The sequence below is a fragment of the Lissotriton helveticus genome, chromosome 9, assembly GCF_964261635.1.
Source record: "Lissotriton helveticus chromosome 9, aLisHel1.1, whole genome shotgun sequence".
In the NCBI taxonomy this organism is placed as follows: domain Eukaryota; kingdom Metazoa; phylum Chordata; class Amphibia; order Caudata; family Salamandridae; genus Lissotriton; species Lissotriton helveticus.
The window spans coordinates 916,185,587-916,210,268 of NC_136070.1; the positions used below are offsets into that span (position 1 = coordinate 916,185,587).

Consider the following 24,682-nt stretch of genomic DNA (forward strand, 5'->3'; position numbering starts at 1 on the left):
GTGGCTCTGCGTGGCTTGGTAAATCTGGAGTGATGCAAGTCAGTGCATTTCACTGCCTTGCATTACTCTCTCCCAGGGAGGCGTTTCATGGGCGAGCATGGGTGTTCCCATGCATTCACCTACTGATTCTGAAGCATTCCCGGATCTACCAATACTGGTAGACCTGGGAATGCATCAGAATGCTACGGCTTCCCAGGGGAGGCGTGACAAGGAGAAATATCTTTATATGTACTCGTTTTTTCCTCTTTCAACATGTGCTGCATTCTGCAGTACACATACAAAGAGTAAAAAAAACACTGAGGATTGTTTTTATGCAGGAATGTGTCACTTCCTGCACAAAAATAATCCTACCTGTAACACGAGCACCCTTGCGCAAGGGTGCCTGCATTGGCGCTAGGCAGCAGTTTGTGCACCAGCGCAGGGAGAGAGAAGGAATGCACCATAACTTGATAGATATGACACATTCCTGCCCTCTCCCTTTCACACAGCGCAGCAAGGTGTTTTGCTGCGTTGCATAAAATAATGATAAATATGGTGCTTGGTTTTCAAAACCCATAATGCAGATGAAGAATGTCCTATCTCTGAATGACTTTATCCTTATTATCTTAAAACTAGTGCTGCTGCTGGTTAATGCTTGTCTTACCTTTATACGGTCCTCTTAACATTTCACCTATTCGCTTTCCCTGACTTTTCCCTCCTTTTTCAAGGTGTACTAATGCTTGTTCACTTAGTGGAGCATGCCCTGATCTCGTCTGCATGGTACACTGCATTCGGGAGAAGTAGAAAGGCTTTTGTCCAACCTTTGCATTGGGCTACTTAAAGCAAGTAGCCACATCAGTGTTTTGGTTTCTATTTTGATGTATTACTACATTCGCTGATTTTTTACATATATCCTCTGGTTTCTTATGTGGCTTTTCCTTAGATGACCCAGCTGGTATAATGTGATCACAGTGTATGCATTACCTGCCCAGTGTGCTCCGTGTCGTCCTTGTTAATGAGGTACATGAGGAAAAACCTAAGAGTCAAGAGAAAACAGGGAAGTTAGGAAGTTGGGAATGGCAGAAAGTAAATCAGCAAACTATCCAGCAAACAAAGCTCATGGCCACTCAGTGGGGATGGAGGGAAGAGGCCTACATTTCTTCTAGGATTTCAGAAAGGAATATAGGGCCTTATTTATGAAGGCCTTGCGCCACCGATGCGTCACTTTTAAAATGGGAAAAAGTGACGCACCGGTGGCGCAAGGCCTTCATAAATAAGGCCCATAGTGTCCATCTAATTAGCTCAGAAACCGTCCTTTCAGTTTTCCCCTCGTCAGAGTTACATTCCAGGAGCAACTGGTCAAACTTCCTTCACCTTTAGAACATGTACAGTACACGCAGCAGCAATGCAAGGAGGACTAGCTCGACACCAAGGGAGGGGAGGCATAGACTTGGTCGTTTGCACTCGAGCCGTTTCTGGAACCAACTACCTACAACAAGGAAGTCAGTAGATCTCAGTAAAGTAAAATATAAGAACCAGATGTGGATTTTATGTCAAAACTGGAGGCAGTGATAATGCGCAATCCTGCTAAGGTACTTCCCTTCACACTGCACAATACGATGGCAACATGTATGACCGTTTATGTAGGGTTGGTTATATGCACAGGCATGACATTAAGAGTGGTTCTATTCGTATGATTTATATTTGCACTTCAGATTTGTTTGGTAAAGTATTCTTTCATTTACAGTAGTGTTCAGTGTCAGTTTTATGACTGTTTCCAGTTTCGATGGGAATTTAACACTGTGTGTGCTTTTGATTTTGGTAGGTTGGTTTTGGGTTCTCAGAGCCTGGTTTTCCTGTGAGCATAGGCCATAAGAGAATGTTCTGCAGTCGGTAGCTGCGGTTTGAGATGGGTCGCGGGTGTTCGTTTGTAGGTGTGTGTGACTGTGTTTGTACCCAATGAGGTCAAGCCGGAGTGGAGAGCGAGTTGGGTCATTGCTGTCTTTCGGGCAGCGTTAGGCACAGGCAGAAGCCTTTTTAGAGATGCAATTGCATCGTTGGGTGAGACACAGAAGTACATCAATAAACCAGAGAGAGGACTATTAGGCTTTGATCCCATTGGCCATTTTGAATAGAACTATTCCTACCCTGAGACCAGCCATTGTACTTTGGGCACAGTTTACAGTTCTTTGGTGCATCGTTTACCTCAGGGAACTGACACAGATGAGAGATTGAGGTAGACACATTTTGAGGGATGGTTCTAAATTTTGTTATTTTTTGTCATTTCACATACAAATTTGGATTATGATTTTTTGGGAGGATGTCTTAGTGCTACAGGATTCTCATAATCTGGATGTGGATTTGCTTGATGACAGTGTAGGAGATAATGTTGTAGGTAAGCATGTAATTAGGGAACCCAAGGATAGAGAAATGAAAGGACTGGGAGATCCATCATCACTAGCCTAGAGATTGGAAGCCAGTGGATCATGTGGCCAAATATTTATGTTCAAGATTAGAAATCCTTTGGAGGCAAAGAAAGGAAATGTTCTCATTCTCGAAAACTCAAAATTTGTAACTGCAGATAAAGTGTGCCATTCTCCAAAGTTCGATTCAAAAGCAGCAAGACATATGCTAAAATCTTGGTATGGACCCTGAGAAAGGGTTGGAAAGTCCTTGAAATATGACAGAACAAATTGTTGGATGTTATTAGCACAGTCGCCCACATATTTGGATATGACAGAGGAGACTGTATGTAAAGGTATCTCCATTAGTATTGACAGTTTTTGAAGGTAGATGTAGCGTTAGAGGCTGGATACAGTATGCTTAATTGGTAACACTAATTCTGCTATTGCAACAATAAGGAGGAAGTCAATACTTATGAGCATTGATGCAAAGCTGGTGGATATGGCCATGCAGGAGTATGGTCCTAAGGCACAAGATATATTTAAAGACAGTTTCCATTTCAAGAGTTATGGAAGTATGTGGCCACTTTCACTAACTGGCTGCTATGAGAAAGGTCTTTTCAGGAAGTGTTTTTTTATTGGTAGGACCTAGAGAGGTCACTTTCCACGTCATGGCTAATACAAATGTAGAGGTGTTTAGCAAGCCCAGCAATTTTATGAAAGAGAAATTTCAGGAAGTTTACGGGCTGCCACTAGCTTCAACCCTCAATGAGGGAGAGGACCGAAGGACCTAGAGCGAGGAATAGTTGTGGCAGAGGATACATTCAGATAGTATTTCAGGTGAGTGAGTAAGTTCCCTTTCCAGTTGTTCCCTTCCAAAGGTTGGAGGCAGACTGAGTCATCATTTGCGTACCTGAACAAATATAACATTGGATTCCTGGGTGTTAGAGACTGGCATGGGTTACAGAGTTGGTTTTATAGTGATTGCAGCTCACAAACGTTCGCTACATCATATAAGCTTTTCAAAGCAGCAAAATAGGTTGTTAACAAAACAAAATCATGGAATGCATGAAAAAGAAGCAATATATGAAATTTCATTGACAGAGGAAACATTTGTGAGAAATTTAATCATAGTGAGAAAGAAAAAGAATGGTTTTCAGGAGCTCGGTATGAGACCAATGATTAACTTGAGAGAGTTAAATCAATGGTTTATGTATCGACATTTCAAAATAGAGAGAACACACCTTTTGACTGATATTCTCAGAGCTCAAGAAAGGATGGTAACTTTAGATCTCAAGGAGGTCATGGCTAAATAGCTCCTCCTCTTTTATGTAAATGTATTGCGACTTATATAGCGCACGTATCACCCGAAGGCATCAAGGCGCTTGCTTAGGGAACCCGTCCTGGTATTCCCCTGTGAGATACCCCGGCAGGGTATCCACAAGGTGAAAGCCAGGCATCCCGCCGCGAGGGGCCATAGTGGAGATTAAGCAAGCTATTGCCCAGAGTCGCAGAGTGTGACCCCGTGAGTCGAGTAGGCACCGGAGCGAGAATTGTCGAGTCCGTGGAATTTTTGAGCCCGAGACCCGCCGAGGCGGGGAATCGAACCCTGGTCCATGGCCGATCTCAGCTTCCGGGTCTGCCGCCTCTAACCACTGAGCCACGCTTCTCCACGATCTACTGGTCCCCCCTAGCCACAACATAATCTGTCTAGACAGACTCAGTAAACCTGGCGGCGGGTTAGCCTGCATCTTCCGAAACACAATCTCTGTTAATCAAACTGACACCATCTCCTTATCCACCTGTGAATATCTTTGCATCAACATAACGAACAACAATCACCTCATTAGCAAACTTCACATAATATGCCACCCACCAGGTGATAATCTGCCATTCATTGAACAGATAATGGAACTCATTACATCCAATGACAATTCACAAGTGTCGCAGATTTTCAATGAGACTTTAATCTACAATGGAATAATACGAAGATCATGCTGTAAGTTGCTTCAAATCCTTCCTTTCAGTTTAGGACTTGACCCAATTCTGGGACAGTCCAACCCACAACAAGGGAGAGACATTAGACCTCATTATAGCAAAAACAAACATTGTCTCAGACTCCATTATTCCTTGTGATTGGTTTGACCATTAAAGCATACTCTTCTCTATCATCATGGAGGTGACTCCGATAAGATGCCAACCAACACATACAAAACAATGGAAAAGGGATATCCAAAATATCAACCCTATGGACCTAGCAAACCGATGCAACACCGATCTGATCCCCCAGACAGGCATGACAGACATTCATGAACTCACAGTCTTTTACAATTCCACTACTCTTGAAATACTTGACTCTACTGCCCCCCTCCAACAAAAAAACGTTTCCACGAAAATCTCCAAACCTTGGTTCAGCGAGACTCTGAACACTGACTGGCGCAACCTAAGATCAGCCAAACAAATTTGGAGATCAAGACCCTCCATAGAAAACCTAAATCACCTTAGAGCACTAAGGAATACATACGAGGAGGGTTTTAAAGGCCAAGGCAGACTTTTTTAGAACCCAGCTGAACCATGCCAACAACCGCCCCAAAAAACTATTTGAAATAGTCAAATAACACACCAAACTCTATAGAATTCAGAGAGTCGGCTACCCCTAGCTGCGAGGAGCGAGCTTGCCAATTTCTTCATGGAAAAAACTAAAAACATTGAATGCGACATACAATCTAGGAATGCCCCTCCTCCAACTACCGAACATAAATCTACATTTTACTCCCAAATAAAGGATCAGTTTAGTATACCAACGGGAACCCCAAAGAACAGTGCCTCTTGGCAAACCTTCACGCCCTACTCTGAAAACGATATCTATATCACAACTCAATTATGCAACCACATTGAGAATTTCAACCTTTTGGACCAACATCAATCCGGATTTCAGCAGGGTCACTACACCGAATCAGCGCTCACCCATATAACGGACAATATACTAAAAATGCTAGACCAGAATGAATCATGCCTCTTGATACTTCTTGACTTATCCTCCGCCTTGGACACGGTTAAACATGACAACCTTCTGTCCCTTCTGGAACGAAGGATGGGCCTATCTGGTACCGTGCTACAATGGTTTACCTCCTTCTTTAACAACAGAACCCACAGAATCAAGATGAAGCAATCACTCTCCCAACCTTCCTTGGTCACCCTAGAGGTTCCACAGGGTTCAGCACTTTCACCCATTATTTTCAATCTACTCATGGAACTACTAGCAAACCCACTGAAAGCTGCAAACATTCTATATCACCTATCTGCAGACGACACACAACTCTATATGAAAATCTCCTCCCCAGAAGACTTCACCTTCCTCAACGCTATTCTGCATAAGACCCAAAATTGGCCTACTGACAACCACCTCATGCTCAATACCAAAAAACTGAATTCCTCATCATCTCCCCTCCCAACCACACACCCAAGATTGACCTTTGGCTAAAGTATCTAACCACCTTTGACTGCTCTCCCCACATCATTGACTCCACTAAATCCGTGGGAATCACTCTAGACAAGCACTTGAATATGCAGGCGCATATCAGTAATGCCACCAAAGGAGCTAATCATCAGCTGAGCATCCTAGGGAAACTTAAACGTTTCCTTCCACAGGCCAACTTAAAAATGGCGGTACAAGCCCTAGTGCTGCCAAGACTGTACTACGGAAGTACCACTCTATGCGGTCTCCCCAAATACAAGGTGGCCCTGCTGAGGGCTTCTCTCAACGCCACGGCCAGGCTTGTCTCTGGAACAAAAAGAAATGACCATATTTCACTGACCCTAAAAGAACTGAACTGGCAAGAATACAACTAAAGATCGCCTGCATGACCCACAAGGCCCTTCATCACAAAACCCCCAGCTACTTAGCTCAAAAGGTAGTTCCTTCTGGAGGGTGCTGGGACTCCCGAAGCGTGAGCTCACTATTACTGAAACCACAATCCTTCCACAAAAAGAGAACGTGTTGCAGAGCCTTCTCTATTATTGCACCGAAGATTTGGAACTCATTACCTCCAGATGTACGATGAATACCCTCCTCCTCCTCCTTCAAAAAAGAAGTGAAATTGCTTCTAATGAACAAATGCATTCCATAAAACGCACCTTTTGTTATCTTATATACTACTGTCTACATCTTTCAATATGAATGTTGTTTACTGAATGTATGTATGTTACCCCCAACCATCGAATGTTTCCGTACATTGTAATGTAAAGCGCTCTGACACCCTCTAGGGTCATGTTCGCGCTATATAAAACATTATAAATAAGGTCGTTTTCACGATTCCTGTACACCAGGATCATCACATGTATCAGGTTATTGGCTGGGAGGGCAGGGGGTGGTATTTACTTTTTTTTCCCTTTGGGCTTTCTTCTGCACCATGGTGTTTTTCAAAGCTTGTGAGGCCTGTTATGTAGTATTTAAACCACTAGTGTTCAGGTTGTATATCAGTACAATATTTTGCCGATGGCTTCGGATCGTACAACGCTGTTGCATCACATTACAGTTATCTCTTGTAGAGGAGCTAGGTTACACTATGAACATGGACAAGTCAGTGATGGATCCAGTGAGAAAGGTGGAGTTTTTAAGATTTGTAGTAAATTGAGAACAATCAATGTTGAAAATTTGACAGGTAAGAAAGCAATTGAGGAAGTTATTGAGCAGATGGGAGTTTCTGTTGCATGATTTTGCCTGACTGATGTTTTCAACAATGCAGGCTATTTTCCCAGGTCTTTTGTACTGTTGCTCCCTAAAGAAATTAAGGGCTGATTCTCCAGTACTGGATCTTTCATAGATTCAAATGTATGAATCATTCCCCATCGTTGAAGTGGGAGTCCCACGATGCCATAGTAAAGCAGTATGTATCACTATCATAGGCTACAATGGCAATTAACAGTCAGTTTAATAGCCTATCTATGACCTTTTTAAAAAAAAAAAGAAACAAACTTCAGGTATAACCAATCAGGTGACAGGACCCTGTAGAACAGACCCACGAGAGGCTGAGTCCCTCAGATTTGCTACCCACATAAAGACTTTCTTTATTGCCTCTACCCCCAACACCAGGTCAAGGAGTACATAACATGTCACATTTTGTCCCCCAAGACCTTGAAGGACAGACAAGGGAGGCTCCTTCTGTGGCTTCAGAAGGCTAAAACTCATTATTTTACCTATTTTTCTGAGGAAGAGAGTGACACATCCGTGAGGACACACAAAAGGCCAAGATCCTCTGGCCAGGGGACATCTGAGGAGAGCAAGAAGCACTTTAAAACCCATCCTAAAGATCCTCTGAAATAGGAGAAAAGAAAACATATCTGCACAAAGGTGGCCTCTTCTCAACACATTCCTCCATCTGTGATGACAGGGGAACATTAGCATTACTCCTCTACTGAACTATTGATGGTGAGGCATAAAACTCCTCTCAATGCCCCCAGTATCGAGGACGGTCACTACCGTCTCGTCCACAAGACAACAATGACAACCATTGACGCGCCCAAGTTGTCGACAAGACTCCTGTCATCCACGAAGACACCGTCAACGTCAGCACTTCCCCTGAAGACGCCATTGGCGGGATTTCTACTGACGACGTCAAAATTCACCTCGACGTCGTCGGCGGGACCATTGATGATGATGTACAAGTTACTTACCTTCGGTAATGGTGTATCTGGTAGGGACGATTCTAGGCGCAGAATCCTTTATGTAGAATTATCCCCAGGCGTGAGACTGGATCCGGAATTTTTTTTGCCACAGCATCTCTGCACGCCGGGTGCCGCACCTCGTGACCCCGCCCAGACATCATCCGCGGACGTGCTGTCAGTGAGGTCACATGAGCCCCACCCCGGCGCGCTGACGTCAGTTTTCTTCGTAGAACTTTTCCACGCCACAACTCGGAGCCATCACAAACAAAACTGTGAGAATATGGGAACACTGTGCAAAAAAGCAGATAAACAGAAAGGAAAGAAATGAAAGGTGAGGAGCAGCACCATTTGGAAAGGTGCCAGGCACTGCGGTACTGAAAGTCATAGAAGGGAAAGAGCAGAGCACCGCTACTACGAAGCGCCTATGCAAAGCAAAGGCAATATCCTCCCTGAAGGAAGAGAAGACATGGGAAAAATGTCCTAGCAGACGAAAGAAAGCCTGCAACCACAAACAATTAACAGTGAAGGACAACAAGTCCAGAACAGAAGAGCAACAACAAATTACCCCAAGACAACACCATCAAGGAGTGTTGTATCTCCTGTAAAGAGTTAAGGGCTGAGGCACAGCCAACAAACTCCAACCCAGAGGACTGCAGAGGAGGCAGAAACCCCAAGCAATGAAAAAGGGAGAAGATCATGAGCAGGCCCCACACTGGAATAACCAGGGTGTAGGAATGCAGGAGTACAAATGAACCTATCATCTAATTACCAGAAAGGAAGGAGTGGGACAAATAAACAGAACAAAGCATCCTGCCAGGGAGGAAGTGAAAGAGGGCCCTCGCAGAAGCCAAAGTCACCCCGAGGGAGGCGAGTGCAGAAGACCAAGCCAAAGGTCCTCGCAGAATGGGGAGGAAGGTTGGGCCGTGAAGGAATCTGCAGATAGAATCGTCTCTACCAGATACACCGTTACCGAAGGTAAGTAATTTGTACATCTGATAGAGACTACCAGCCGCAGATTCCTTAACGTAGAATAGATACCCTAGCCATAACCAGTGGGTAGGAGGGTCTGCGAGAGAGCCCCAACAGCTTGGAAGAACACAGGGCCCCAACAGGGGATGTGTTATCGGGACAGGAAGGACGGCCCAGCCCCCATCAAGCAGAAGTAAGCAAGAACAAGGAGAAGGGAAGGCTGGGCTACCACAAACCTACCCGAGGGGCAAGGGCATCCATCAGAAAACCCAGAGGGATGGACGGCACCAGGAGAGTACCAAGAAAGAAAAGAACCACCCGTAAAATCCAAGGAGAAGAGGTGGAAACGGATGTGGAGCCTGCCTCAGGAGAATACACCCAGCGAAGGGGACAGCTGAACGAGCATCAGCACCTAGGCAGGGGACAAGGCAGGAACTGCCCCACGACCGAGAAGCGCAAAGCTCCAGCAGAGCAAGGAACAGGAGCACCCGGGTACACACCAGGGCCCATGGAGGCAGACCATAACGACCAGGCGTGCTTAGCAGGCAGCTGGGAAATACTAAGAAGTAGTGTGTCCAGAACAGCAACCCCCGGGAAGCGAGAATATGTAGTATAGACCTAAAGCCGTCAACCAGAACACAAGAGAACACCAGAAATATCCTAGTCCCCCTGGAACACAAGGCAGAGGACCAGGCCGAAACATCGGATAATAGGGTGGAAACACCACGACACTGTATACAGCATGACAAAAGTCGGTCTGGCGATCCAAGGGCTGAAGAGGGAAGTCAAAACATACAGAAGCAGATATCCCGCAGGAACAAAGGGAAAAATGTACGACAGGTAAGCCCTGTAGAAGAAGGATAGAAACACTATCGGATACTGAGCAGGACAGAACCTGGAGCAGCGCAAGCTGCGCTAAGGCGGAAGAAAAAAGGGGCCGCACCAAGCGGTATACAGTGACGCCAGGAAACGCTAGGAACCCGTGAAGGTATCCACACCCACCCAGCTTAGGACAGAGCTATACAATAGCCAACAAGTACCCCACCTAGGGTATGACACGCCCCAAAACAAACAGGGGAACACCTCTTAGGGAAACCCGCAGCAGAGGTCAATAACATAAAAGACCTGTGGGTATCACCGCAGGCGGCTTACCAATCAGCCAAAAAATACACAGATGGTCCAACCCGAGGACCAATACGGCTTCACTATCAGCCAAAAAACACACCACAAAGCTAAAGGGCTGAACCAGCAGCCAAAAGGAAAGAGGGTCCAACTGAAGGACCCTGAATGCAGTCTGAGCCACACACACAGCACACAAACGGGCCAACCGAAACACTAGGCCTAAAGAGAAAAGTGGGATAAACGACTCCCATAAGACACCTGAGGACCGACAAACCAAAGCTTACGGAGGGGGAGGGGGATAGAGCCCCGCAAGAATTCGCTGAATAGCAGAGTCCACGTGGGTGTTAAATAAAAGAACCCCATCAAAAGGCAGGTTAACAGGACGCTCCCGAATATTCTCCGGAAAGACGCCATCCCACAACCAAGCATGGCGGCGGAGGGCCACAGAATTTGCCATAGCGCGGGCTAGAGAGTCAGAGACATCCAAGGCAGAATGGAGAATAAATGCAGCTAACTGTCGATAATCCAGCATGTGGTGCCGCAGATCAGCGCAGACACCTTTGTGGGAGGTGCGAGACAGAAGGGACTCCGCGGAATCCCATAGGCCGAAGGTAGCCCTGGCCAACACACTGTGTGTTGAGCGCGCGCAGAGCAGCACTAGTGGACGCGAAAATGTTACGCCCCCAGGAGTCCAACCACTGGGCCTCCAGTGACTGAGGGAGCATCACTGATGGTAAGGAAGGATAAGCATACTGCAGGACAGGGCTCTGGGCAGATGGATGAGAAAGAAGACAGATTGGACTGTCCGGAGCAGGGCGTGGCGGTGGAGGAGCGGCTGAGGCACCGGATCCCCCGTAGCAGGACGCCCCCAGAAAAGAGTTGAGGACCAAATCTTCAAATGGAAGAAGCGGCTCCCCTCCACCAGAGCCCTGGTAGTCTGTGGTTTGTTGGGATTGGAGAGACCGGGTTACCCATCTGTAAAATGCCAGTGGCTGTGGAAATGGCCCGGACAAAGGCCACACTCGCCTCCATAGGGCGTCGTGGGGGCGAGAGCAACTCTTCCGTTGGTGAAGGCTACAAACTAAGCCGCCCATCCCCGTGCCCTGCCGGAGGCAGAAACAACCAGCCCCTGAAGGATGGAAGACCCATAGACGAATGAGGGGCCTCCGGAGAAGGCGGAACAGCCTGCAGGGCAACCAACTGCGTGGTGCGGAAGAGCGAATCCGTGGGCTCTGGACATGGAGACGGCATAGAACCCGCCCTAGAAGCTGCCGGGAAAAGGCAACGACGCGGCGTTCAGTCTCCGGTGAAGAGGAGACAAGGAGACGACAATCCTCCGGAGAGGAAGGAACCTCCGTTTAAGAGTTGATGATCCGACGTCGGGACGGCACCGGGGAGTCAAATAGGCACCATGGCTGCCAAGTCGGCCTCCACCACCACCTGCCTCACAGGAGAAAGGGGCGGGGTCAGCCCCGAAGCGGCCAATAAACAGCGCCGAAAAGGCGCCAGCTCGACCTCCGACGAGGCAGCTGCCTGCACAGAGGACCGAGAGGGACCCAGGGAGGCACCCCGGGTCCCGGCCTCCACTCGCGGCACCGTCAGGGCCAGGGAAGAAAGCCATCGGGGCCGGAAAGGCGTCAGCTCGGCCTCCGGTGGTAGGCAGACAAAATATCGATTTTTAAATATCGATATACAATAATGTCGATGTTTAAATATCGAAGGGTCAGAATATAGAAGGTAAGTGATATCAATATTTTTAATATCGATGGGACAGAATTTCGAAGTTAGTAATATCGATTTTGTTAATATCAATGTTAGTAATATCGATGTTACTAATATCGATTTTTATATGATTTTAACATATATTATTATGTATTTAATATGTATTTTCCTCTTTTTTAATGTAATTTAATTACATTTTGTATTTTAGTACTGTAGCGGGTTGTGGGTTTATAGGGGAATAGGGTGGCAAGTAATTCAGTTATACTAAATTAATTATTAATTTTTAGGAATTATAAATTAATTTTAATTAATTGGTAATTATTTTTTATTAATTGGTAATTAACTTAAATTAATTGATTAATTGGTAATTATGTTCTGTAGCGGGTTGTGGGTTGATAGGGGAATAGGGTGGGAAGTAATTTAATGATATTAAATTATTGATTAATTTTTATGAATTATACATTAATTTTAATTAATTGGTAATTAATTTTTATTAATGGGTAACTTAAATTAATTGATTAATTGGTAATTATGTTCTGTAGCGGGTTGTGGGTTGATAGGGGAATAGGGTGGTAAGTAATTTAATGATATTAAATTATTGATTAATTTTTATGATTTATACATTAATTTTAATTAATTGGTAATTAATTTTTATTAATTGGTAATTAATTTAAATTAAGTGATTAATTGATAATTATGTTCTGTAGTGGGTTATGGGTGTATAGGGGAATAGGGTGGAAAGTAATTTAAATGTAATTAGGTAATAATTTATTTTAATTAATTGTTTTTGTTAATGATATTATTGTTAATTAATTATTAATTGGTAATTCATTTTTATTAATTGATTAGTTGATAATTATGTTCTGTAGTGGGTTATGAGTTTATAGGGGAGTAGGGTGGGAAGTAATTTAAATGTAATTAAGTAATAATTTATTTTAATTAATTGTTTTTGTTGATTATATTATTGGTGATTAATTATTACTTGGTAATTAATTATTATTTATTGGTATTTTTTATTAATTTATTTTTACTTAATATTCATTGGTATTTATGTTTTTAATAATTATGTATTGGTATTTGTAAATAGTTTAGATTTATTTAATAATTAATTTTTTTAATATTTAAAAATATTAATTTATTTATTAGTATGTTATTTTTAACTTCTACGCTATCCAACACTTTCTCTGGAGTGGGAATAGTAATTTTTACCCCTACGCTATCCAACACTTTCCCTACTGTTGCACTCTCTGGAGTGGGAATAGTAATTTTCACCCCTACGCTATCCAACACTTTCCCTACTGTTGCACTCTCTGGAGTGGGAATAGTAACTTTTACCCCTACGCTATCCAACACTTTCCCTACTGTTGCACTCTCTGGAGTTGGAATAGTAATTTTTACCCCTACGCTATGCAACACTTTCCCTACTGTTGCACTCTCTGGAGTGGGAATAGTAATTTTTACCCCTGTGCTATCCAACACTTTCCCTACTGTTGCACTCTGGAGTGGGAATAGTAATTTTTACCCCTACGCTATCCAACACTTTGCCTACAGGTGCACTCTTTGGAGTGGCAATAGTAATTTTTACCTCTACGCTAACCAACATTTTACTTACTGTTGTTTTTTTTGGGGGAGTTATAATAGAACTTTATTCCCTCTCTTATTTAATATATTTTGTATAGTTTTAGCTAATGTAGTATGTAATTAATTTTAAAATTATTAAAAGTAAATGTAATTTTTTTATTTGTTGTGCATAATTATTTAATTTTTATTTATGTTAATATTGTATGTGTATAGATGAATTTGTAATTTATAATATTTTTACTTATTTATAATTTATTAAAATAATTATTAAAACTGATAAGTATATATTATATATTATATGTATATGTTTAATTAATTTGTTATTAAATTATATATACTACTTATTAATTTTAAATATTTTAAAATATGTTAACTATGTTTATTATATTTATTTAACATATTTTTTATAATTTAAAAAAACTATATTTTTAAAAAAACTATATTTTTGACATCGCTATTTTTTCCCCAATATTTTTGTACTTACCTTGTTGTAGATAGGATGTCGATATTGTTGACATCGATATTAATGCTCCGATATTTTTGTTCCTCGATATTATGTCTTTCTATAATTTGTCAGACATTCCCTCCGGTAAGACAGCCGTCTGCCCAGAGGACCGAGGGGGATGAGCCGGGAGTCCTGGAGACCTCCTGCGACACCACAGGGAACCTCGTAGGGTTTTGCGGCGAGGCAGGGGCGCCACGGGTCCCATCTTCGCCACGGGTCGAAGAGGGGATTCCCGTAGGGCCACACCTCGACGACACCACCCCTCAAAAACCTGAAGCCGATCTCGCCGGGGATGAATCCGCCTGCGAGTCCGCGGAAGGCCCTGCGCATGGCGAGGGAACCACGGACGTCTCAGGAAGAGGAGGGGGGCCCAAAGAAGCCTGCAGAGCCGTAGCGTAGGCCTTCAATTGGGCCCTTGTCGCCCCAAGGCCAGGGAACGGCGGGTATGGGGGCGAAGGGCAAGGGCGCACGTCCCGAGAGGAACCTGCACCCTCTGCAGAACGAGGACAGGGCCTCGGTGACAAGCAGCAGAACTTGCCGGCGGGCGAGCAACGCCCGTGGGATGAAAGACGTTGTGATGAGACCGATCTGGACAATCGGGCCGAAAGCAATTTCATCCGGTGCTCCCGCCGGTACTTCGGCTTGAGATGCTGACAAGCGTCGCAGTTCGTAGAATCATGATGCTTACCCAGACACCACATACAAATAGAATGGGGGTCCATCGCCGACATCTGACGTGTTCAAGAAGTTCACGCCTTGAAACCCGAAGGCATTGCACACTGTTCCCAACGCAAAAGCGTAAAAAGAGGCCTGAAACAGGTCAAGGGAACACACTCCGGATCTGCGTTGCACGAAGAAAAGAAGGAAACTGACGTCAGCGCACCATGGTGGGGCTTATGTGACCTCGATGACGTTCATGTTCACGGACGACGTCAGGGCGGGGTCACGAGGTGCGGCCCCCGGCGCGCAGAGATGCTGTGGCAAAAAAAAAATCTGGATCCAGTCTCGCGCCTGGGGATAATTCTACGTCAAGGAATCTGCGGCTAGCAGTCTCTATCAGATAAACATTACATAGTTGACAAAAACAACATTGAGACCTGAGTTAACATCTCCTACCTAGCAAGGCTTCACCTCTCCCCTCCACCCCTGTCACCTATTAGACCTGGAGGAGTCAGACAACTATAGGCCTTTTGGGGCAGCACCCAGCCCATCAGAGTTCCAGGTCAAATAACAGGATGAAGACATGGAAGAAGAGCAATATTACCACCATTATTATGCACCCAGGAGGCATTATGAGCTCTATCAATATCATACTCATCCACCACCTAGGCATGGTGATGTACAGGTGCCCATGTCGCTCTTCCAAGATCCGCAGGTCATGCTGCAAGAATACAGAAAAAGGTTCCCTGAACAACTGCAGGAGCAGCCAGTACTACCACCTCCTTCAACTCCAAGACACATTCCTCCACCTATCACCCCCAAGATGACACCCACGTCTAACATATTGTCGCCATCAATGGACAACCCAACATCACTCGAAAGAGAAGAAGGCGAAATCCCGGAACATCAACCTCCACGGGATGAGTGGGATGATTATCTTATCCCCACTCCATTGCCTCCATCGCCACATCCTTCAGATTCTTCCCCAGAGGACATTGGGGGCTTTCATAATTTAATGGACTAGACAGCAACAAGATTCCACCTCCCAACTTCCATTAAACAGTCAGGCTGTTTTCTCTATGACTTCAAAGAACAAGCAAGGAGGTCAGTTGGAGCCATTCCCATCACTGACTATATCTGGAAGAAAAGGATTAAAATAATGAAAAATCCGGCTACAGTGCCACCCCGCATAGATAAAAAGTACAGGGCTCCAGAGGATTCCCCCGCTTGCTTCACACGTCATCCAAAGCCAGATTCTGTAATTTCACAAGTGGAACAACGTTGCTCGAAGAATCCTTCCACTCCCATCTCTATGCCACCAGACAAAGAAGGCATGAACTTTTTGTGAGATTATAAATAAATAAATTATAGATTGTGCAATGGTCATCGCCTCCATAGGCTTTGGTCAACTGGTGTCGACAGCTGTCTTAAGACGGCAAGGATGTCTCTTATAGATACATCGTTACTGAAGCTAAGTAACTTGTTCATCTGAAAGAGACAGTTAGTTATAGATTCCTTACCTTAGAATAGATACCCCAGCCATACAATCCCTGGAGGAGGGTCTGCGAACCAAGTTCACACCAGACAGTCCTGGTAGACAGAAAGGGAAAAGTAGCCGTCCCTCCGGACCTGACTATGCAGGCAGTAATGTCTGGTGAACGTGTGCATAGATGCCCATGTGGCCGCCTGGCAGATGTCAATAAGTGGGACTCCACGTGACAAGGCAGTAGTTGCTGCCGTAGCTCTAGTGAAATGAACCTGCAGCCCCACTGGAGGTTCCTTTTTAGATAAACCATAACAAATCTTTAAACAAAGGACAGCCCATCTAGAGATGGTACGCTTTTGGACAGCCCGCCCTTTCTCGGCAGCCCTTTCTCGGCACCCACATAGCCAACGAAAAGTTGATTGTCCACCTGGAAATCTTTACTGCAGTCAGGGTAGAAGGACAGCGCACGTTTAGGGTCCAGATGGTGGAGTCTCTCCTCCTCTTTGGAAGGGTGCGGAGGTGGGAAAAAGGTGGGCAAAGTAATGGTTTGTTCAATGTGAAAAGGTGTAACCACTTTTGGAAGGAACGGGGGTCTCGTCCTAAGCACCACTTTGTCCGTATGCACAGGGAAGAAATGGGGCTTATAAGATAGAGCCTGAAGCTCACTCACTCTGTGTTCAGAGGTGATGGCAATAAGAAAGGCAGTCTTCAGAGTAAGGAGCCTGAGAGGACAGTTATGAAGAGGCTCGAAGGGAGCACACATAAGGTAGGTCAAGACAATGTTTAAGTACCACTGAGGCATTATGAAAGGAGATGGAGGAAAGAGGTGAATATTACCCTTAACCCCTTGCGTGCGTCGGACGGCCGCCGGCCGTCTGACGTCACGGTGGGTGTGTGCGGAGGACGGCCGGGGGCCGTCCGAACCACGCCCACGCCATAATTCACCCACACCACGGCGGAATTTCCGCCGTGGTTAAAGGGCTAAAGAACCTGTTAACAATAGGGGACTTGAACAAAGAGGGCTGATCTGGTAGCTGAAGAAAAGTAGAAATAGCTGCCAGATAGCCCTTAAGAGTGCCCAGAGCAGAGCCCTGCTGGGCCAAAGTAAGAAGGAACAAAAGAACCTCAGAAAGAGGGGTGGAGAGGGGATCCACAGCCTTTGCTGTGCACCATGCCACAAACTTGTTCCATCGACAGGTGAATACCGTCTTAGAGGAGGGACGCCTGGCTGCCAAGATGACCTTACAGACTTCGGGAGGAAGGTCAAAAGCTGTCAACTGTTGCCACGCAATCTCCATGAAAGGAGGTGGAGGCTGTACAGGTTCGGGTGGAGGACCGTCCCCTGCTGGTGCGCCAGGAGAACGTCCGGAAGGGACAGTCTGATCAGAGGATCGATGGTCATGCTAAGGAGCTCAGGGTGCAGGCCTCTTCGTGCCCAGACCGGGGCCACAAGAATGACTTGGGCCCAGTCGCCCTTGAACTTCTTCAGCACTCGAGGCAGAAGTGGTACAGGCAGAAAGGTGTACAGACGGCCGCAGTTCCACTCGCGGCGTAAAGCGTCGCCTAGCGAGTGTCGCGTTGGAAACTCCAACGTGTATAACTGCTGACATTGCGCGTTCTCTCTGGTGGCAAACAGACCTAACCAAGGATGTCCCCACTTCTGAAAGGGACCTAGCATCACCTCTGAGTGAAGACGCCATTCTTGATCCACCAGGCAGCAATGGCTGAGTTTGTCTGATCTGGCGTTCAGAGAACCTGTCAGGTGTTGAACCAACAGGGTCATGCCCTGATGTTCCAGCCATGTCCAAAGGCGAAAAGCCTCTCGACAAAGTGTCCATGACTCCACCCCGCCCTGTTTGTTGCAGTACCACATGGCGGTGGTGTTGTCTGTGAACACCTGCACTGCTTTCCCCTTGAGGGAGGGAAGGATTGCCTTCAGTGCCAACAGGTTGATATGGGGCGCGTACTCCGCCGGAGACCTCTGATCTCCACTTCTCCCTAGTTATAGTTCAAGTTTGGGCCTTTTTTTTAAAAAGGACATAGGCTATTAAACTGACTGTTCATTTCCATTATATCCTACTTACGGCTTAGCTATAGTACCGTGGGACACCCACTTCGACGACAAGGAATGGCTCAAGCATGTGCATGTATGAAAGATACCAATACTGGAAAACTGCAGTTACAGGAAAGTAACTTATTTTCTTAACTTCTCAGAGGGTAGTGGTATTCTCATTATTTCAGGTTAAATCTACAGGCAATAGAGGAGATTTCTATAGTGGATAAGCAATATGAAGGGCTGGAGTGGCCAAGCAATTTTTGGAGACTAGACAGAGTTCGTTATAGAATTTGATGCAAGGCAGCAAGAATGAATCGCCACGACTGGTCTCATCTCAACAGGTGGTAGGTGGACCCAGGGGATCAGAGTCATCACATCAGCTGCCTGGCAGATTCCTTGGATTCCCTATCTGAAGGAATTCTCCGGAAGGAATTGTGTTTGACCTTACTAGTAGAGACCTGCACCACAAGCTTCTCCAGTTTAGGGTGCTTACTAAGGTAGCTCAAATCACCAGACACTGGGCTGTTGGCCGACTGAAAGGCAGGCAAGTACAAGGATTGGACAATGTAGCCACAAAGGCGTCATTGAGGGCATCAGTAAAAGGCTGCAAAGGCTAAGGCGATGTCTGCCCTGGTTTAATATTTTCACTTAGAATGTTTGCAACTGAAGATTCAGCACCTCAGCTGCCCTCTGGACCTCGCTGCAAACAAATCACTTTCTTCCATTGAAGGGCCCATGTTGGAAGTCAAGCTCTGTCTCAGTGGACGTGGCTAGCCCAGTCCCATTTTGTAAATCCAAGTATGGGGCAAAATCAGTGTAACAAGGAGGGCAAGTAAACCATCACCCCTCCTCTTCATTGGTGTCCTGGGGGACCTTATATGTGGCTTGTACAGGGTCAGAGTTAGAGCCAAATTGAGAAGGGGGCTTCTGCTGATAGATGCTTCTTGGTAGAGGCAGCGGGTAAGAGCCAGGCTAAATAGTCATTTGCACTTCGTGAGCTCACAGCACACCATTAGTTAAGTTTAGGCCCATGCCATTTTGGGATGAGCCATATGGATCAACACCGATCTTCCACTGATGCCAGTGGGGATGGCAGTGCCGTGACTGGAATCAGCGTGGATCTTGGAGCCAGTGTGGAAGTCTGTGCTGGAGTTGGAACGGCCCAGTAGTGGGTTTAAAGGGGAGAGAGGATGTTGAGGGACCACCCACCTGCTGTAGTCCGACCCGAGGCCCCAGTGCCTCCATGTGCCAGATGAAGTTGAGGTCGCTCTAAAGATGAGCAGCATGTTCTCTTTTAAGGCTGCTAGCTGCTGCTGGGTCAACAATGGCACAGGGTACGAACGGAACTGACATTAGCACATAAGAGTCGCACTTTATGTGACCCTGCTCCCTCACCTCTGGGGAAGCTCAGAGCTAACGCAGAGCCACACGCTTCACCTTGCTATGCGCAGCAGCACTGCTGTTGAAATTCTCCAGATCTAGATGGGCACCTGGGGATATTCTAAAGGCGAGCAATCTGAAGTTAAAAGTATCCATCAGAATCATTAAGATGGCAGCCACTTGGGCAATCGAAGTGCACCTTTACGTAAAAGGAATTTAATTAGGGATATCAGCGCTGGACAACCAAAAGGCAGCAGAAACCATAATAATCAGAGAACAGCCACAAGATGGACAGATAATCCAAAAAAGTGTGTCTTTTATAATCAGAATTCCCATTGTTGAGAAACCTTTCCAGTCTGAACCCTGTGACTCAAGACCTTTGTACTCCTGGCAGGACCACAGGAACTTTAGCAACACATATTTAATACTTACATATAATTTGCCAAGTTGTGTTCTTCCAAGGTGTGTGTCTCAAACCCATGCGGTGTTGTATCAAAATAGTCACTGCCAATTCCACAGATAAAGCATTTGGTCTGTAGGAAAGGAAGTAAAAGTCATCTTTAGAACAGAAACAGTAGCCCTGGTAAGAGTGTGGGGGTAGAAAAGGAGTCTATAAAAAGGGGGATGGTTGAGCTTCAATTGAGTTGTCAGGAAAAAATCCAAAGGTGGCTGGGCAGGTGAGAAACAGTGAAAGAGCGAGACAAATGGAAAAGTGATAAAAAGGCTGGGGTTGAAGAGGTTGCAAGAACATAGCATAGAAGCGAAGTAAATGACAAAACGAGTGGGAGGCAGAAAGAAGATTGGCAGGGCGAGGGTCACAATGGTGGGAAGAGAAGCATGCCTTCAGTAGTACCACCAGAGTGGCAAAAGCAAAAAATCCTGGGATCAGATACAAGAGGGATAAGGGAGAGCAAAAGGAAACCTGTGAAAGTTTACAGTATAACAGAGTTCTGAGAGGGGAAATAGACTGCCTACATGGGCAACACAAGTGGCAAGGAAGGGGCAAAGCCACATAGGTGGAATGGCAAAATACTGTTAGAATGGAGTCTGTGAAGAAGCTGAAGAGTGCCCAGAGAGAAGGATAGGAGTGTCAAGGACGGGCAACCGAGTGTCTGGTTTTGGCTTATGTCTGAGAAGCAGCAGGGATGATTGCCTAGTATTACAATGAACTTGGGAGGCAGAGTTTACCTCCATATCTTCCTTCACTTGCTCCTGTTGGTCTCTCAGCTCGCCAAAGGCATCAATAATCAGACCTAAAAACAGAGAGGGAGAAATATAATAGTTGGTGGGATAGAATTCGGAGAGAGTTACGAAGGGAAGTCAAGAAAAAGGATGTGTTATGGGGAGTGGAGAAAAAAAGTGGGGATAGTGAGAGTGAGTGAGATGGAGGAGAAGGAAAAAATTGAGGTAAAATGAGAGGGAAGAGTATTGATGATTAAGAGTAAAGAAGAAATGAAAGGAGACAGAGAATGGGAAATGGGAAAGAGGCAAAAGAAGAGAAGAAAGTGAGAGAGTTGAGGAACTTATGGAGAGAGAAGAGGAAGAAAATAATGATGTAAAACTAATAGAATGGAGCATGGGGAAAAGAGAAAGGAATTAGAGTTAACAAAACAGAGAGCCAAGGTATGGATTTAAAGAAGACAGAGGAATACAAGACAGTAAGACCCATGCGATATGTGTGCACGAGAAGAAGGATTGCAGGAGCTTGCGTTAGTAGGTGATGCAAGGAGTGATACGTTGGGAGCATGTGGAATAACAGAAAGGACGGGGGCAAGGTTGTTAAATAACAGTAGCACACAGAAAGTTACGTACGATTACTGTGGGTTACTTTCAGCCATGTATATTGCATTGTTTTGTTACATATTCACTAAATATGTGTTTAAGCATTTACTCTCACTGAATCACTTTCTAGGAAACATTCAATCACACTTTCTGCTGCAATATTTTATTCCGTTAAACAAATTCAGACCGTGACATTATCTCAAGGTAATTTCCGGTTTTAAACAAATTCAGCTAGCTTTCATTGACTCTTACAAATGTGCTTGAGGCTCTACCATAAATGAATGAGTGTATGTGATATCTGAGCACACAGAGTGACCGACTAACGTGCTATATTGTGAGACTGCGTGTTCTGTGATGATGTCCTTTCGCTTTTTGTCTGTAACCCCCTCCATATGTGGATGTGTTTCCTTGTGTTGCTTGTTGACGCTCATTATAACCGTGTAATTTTGCTAAAGGGGTCACTGGGGCTCAGCTTTATCAAAATTTCATGCAACGCAACGCAGCAGGACACCTTGCTGTGCTGCATGAAAAGAAGAGGGCAAGAAGGCGCCCTATTTAACATTATATGGCACATTCGTGTCCTTTCCTTAGCTTGCACACAATGTGCTGCCTTGCACCAACACAGGCACCCTTGCCTCAGATGCAAGGGTGCCTGCAGTTTAGGCAGGATTGTGTGCAGGAAGGAGCACCTTCCTGCCCATAAAGGAGCCTCGGAGGCTTTTTCCTTTCTAAGTGTGCTGCAGAATGCAGCACCCGTGGAAAGAGGAAAAAACGAGGAAAAATAAAGATATTTGTCATTGTTACGCCTCTCGTGAGAAGGCGTAGCATTGTGACGCATTCCCAGGTCTCCCAATAATGGTAAATCTGGGAATGCGCCAAAATTCACAGGTTCATGCGTGGAAACACCAACGCTCCACCCATGAGACGCCACCCTAGGCCAGAGTAACACAAGGCAATAACTTGCACTGCCTTGCATTACTTCAGATTTACTAAGCACCGCAAGGTGGCCTTGCTTTCCTTGGTAAATCTGACTTTAGTGCTGTACTGCCCTTACCTGACGCAAGGGCAAATCAACACTTAGCAACAGTTTATCTAACCTTTCTATAATGTTTTAACAAACTAAAGTGTTGACACTATGTTTGCTGATGAGCTCGACCTAAATGAAGAAATATATCCCTAGTAAATACAGAAACAAATAGAGTGGAAAAAACATGACAAATGAAAAAACTGGAATGAACCTGCTGCTGCAATTGCCTTGGAGCTGTAATGAAACGGCACAGGAGCTGCAGCTGCCTACCCTCCCCAACCAAACAAAAAAAGGTCTCATGGGACGTGCACCCAATGCTACAGGACTGCACCTCCCTATTTTTGCACAGGTGAGCTCAAACAGAAAATGATGGCGTATAGCACAGTAATTAGTTTAGAGGCTTAGAAGGCAATAAAGAGACCACACACACACACACACACACACACACGCACACGCACACACACATGCACACACACATGCACACACACATGCACACACACACACACACACGCACACGCACACACACACACACACACACTCTAGACTGGAGAAGTGTGGCTCAATGGTTAGAGCGGCAGACCCTGATGCAGAGGTCTAGCCCGGGACCAGGGTTCAATTCCCCACCCCGGTGGGTCTTGGACTCAAAATTCCACGGACCTGATAATTCTCGCCTCGGTGCCTATTCCAATCATGGAGTCCCACTCTGCAACTCTGGGCAATAGCTTGCTTAATCTCCACAACGGCCCCCACAACGTTAAGGATGCCTGGCCTCCACCTTGGGGGTGCCCAGGAGTGGACACCTCACAGGGAAAGCCAGGATGGGTTCCACAGCGGTATTCGTACAAGCGCCTTGAGACCCTTGCGGGTGAGTAGTGCGCTATACAAGTATCAATTTACATTTACATTACCCCTTATATTGTCTCCCAAAACATGAATACTGACAGTTAAGGTGTCTCTAACATGCTTGTGCACACTCATGCTCTACTACAATTGTGGGTGCACAAAGACAGGCTCCCACTCTTACCCTGAATGATAGCCAGCAGGATGACAATGACGAAGAAGAAGAAGGTAATGTCAAAAATGACACGATAAAGTTCATACTCGTCTCCGGCTGGGTCTTCTATCTCATCACCAATGCCTCCACCTGCACGGACTCCCACGTACATGTGGAAGAGATAGCACTGTCAAGAAGATGTAAACATAATTATAGGAGGAACCAAGAGGTAAGACCATAAGCCTGGCAACGTACTTCCTAGATAGCGTAGTCTGAGACACTGTGCTGCCAATAGGGAACAATCGAGATCACAGATCTACATTAATGTGCCTGTAAGGTGTACTGAGAATGAGGCTGTAATAAGATTGATAACAAAGTTGAATAAAAGTAAGGAGCAGATGTCAGTAGGGGTTGTTGCAGGTTACATTCATTCATGAAGACGTACCGGAGACACTTGTATCTGAAAAGGATTTACTCCCATCACTAAACCAAAATGAGAAATTAAAGTAGACCAATAAACCTAATAACATTGCCACATAATCTGCCCAGCATACAAGCACTACTCATGCTATGTTTTTCAGAAAGGATGTTGCTCTAAGAAAAGGTGGAGTGGCTGACATCACAAGTCAGTAGGGGTCTAGGACAATGACTCTCATGAACACTGACATGTGGACAAGGACCTGTGTTTTTGTTAGCTCATTTGTGATATTAATGGCAAGTCTGTTGGATGTGTTTGCTGGAGTGCAAAGGACAATCAACAGGACATAAACGATGGCACGGTCAGTTTGTATCAAAACAGAGATCTGGTAACCACAACATATCTCTTATCAGGAAAAGTAAGCACAGTAAGAATTACATTTTAATAGAATCCAGCAATGTACGATGATATGATCTCTATTAGGTACATCAACAACAGGGTAGAGTAATATGATCATAAGACAGATCCACAGGCTGGAAATCAAATAACAGTCTTCAATGCTGACATCATCAGGGAGAGGTCGCTATGATCGCAGGAGAAAGTATTAGCTGGATGGGAATGAGATGATTATCTGTGCGGCCGACCCACTTACTGTCATCATGTCATCGCATTTCATGTCTGGCTCGTCCTCATCTTCGCTCTTGTTGTAGAATTTTCGGAAGAAGTTAAAAGCCACCACTGTGTACAAATACACCACAACTGCGAGCAGGCCCACAGTCATCATCAGCTATAAATTGAAAAAGATATAGCAATAAGGGGAGAAACGAAAAGGAAACAAACATAAGGTACTTTAGTACAGTCTTTGGTTTACAAGAACATCAGAAACATCCAGGGCTGCTCAGATCTAAAATGAGCTAACTTCTCAAGAGGTA

At 45.2% G+C, this 24,682-nt stretch overlaps 1 protein-coding gene across 1 annotated transcript in view; it reads right to left on the reverse strand.

Annotated features, from left to right (window-relative positions):
- RYR1 (ryanodine receptor 1) overlaps window positions 1-24,682 on the reverse strand; it is a 1,073,089-nt gene that overhangs the window by 3,532 nt on the left and 1,044,875 nt on the right. Inside the window, exons 98-102 of the mRNA XM_078661091.1 lie at window positions 24,403-24,537; window positions 23,363-23,519; window positions 20,718-20,782; window positions 19,962-20,062; window positions 964-1,015 (exon numbers count right to left, since the gene is read on the reverse strand). Coding sequence (XP_078517217.1) covers window positions 964-1,015; window positions 19,962-20,062; window positions 20,718-20,782; window positions 23,363-23,519; window positions 24,403-24,537 — 510 coding nt within the window. The remainder of the gene's footprint in view (window positions 1-963; window positions 1,016-19,961; window positions 20,063-20,717; window positions 20,783-23,362; window positions 23,520-24,402; window positions 24,538-24,682) is intronic.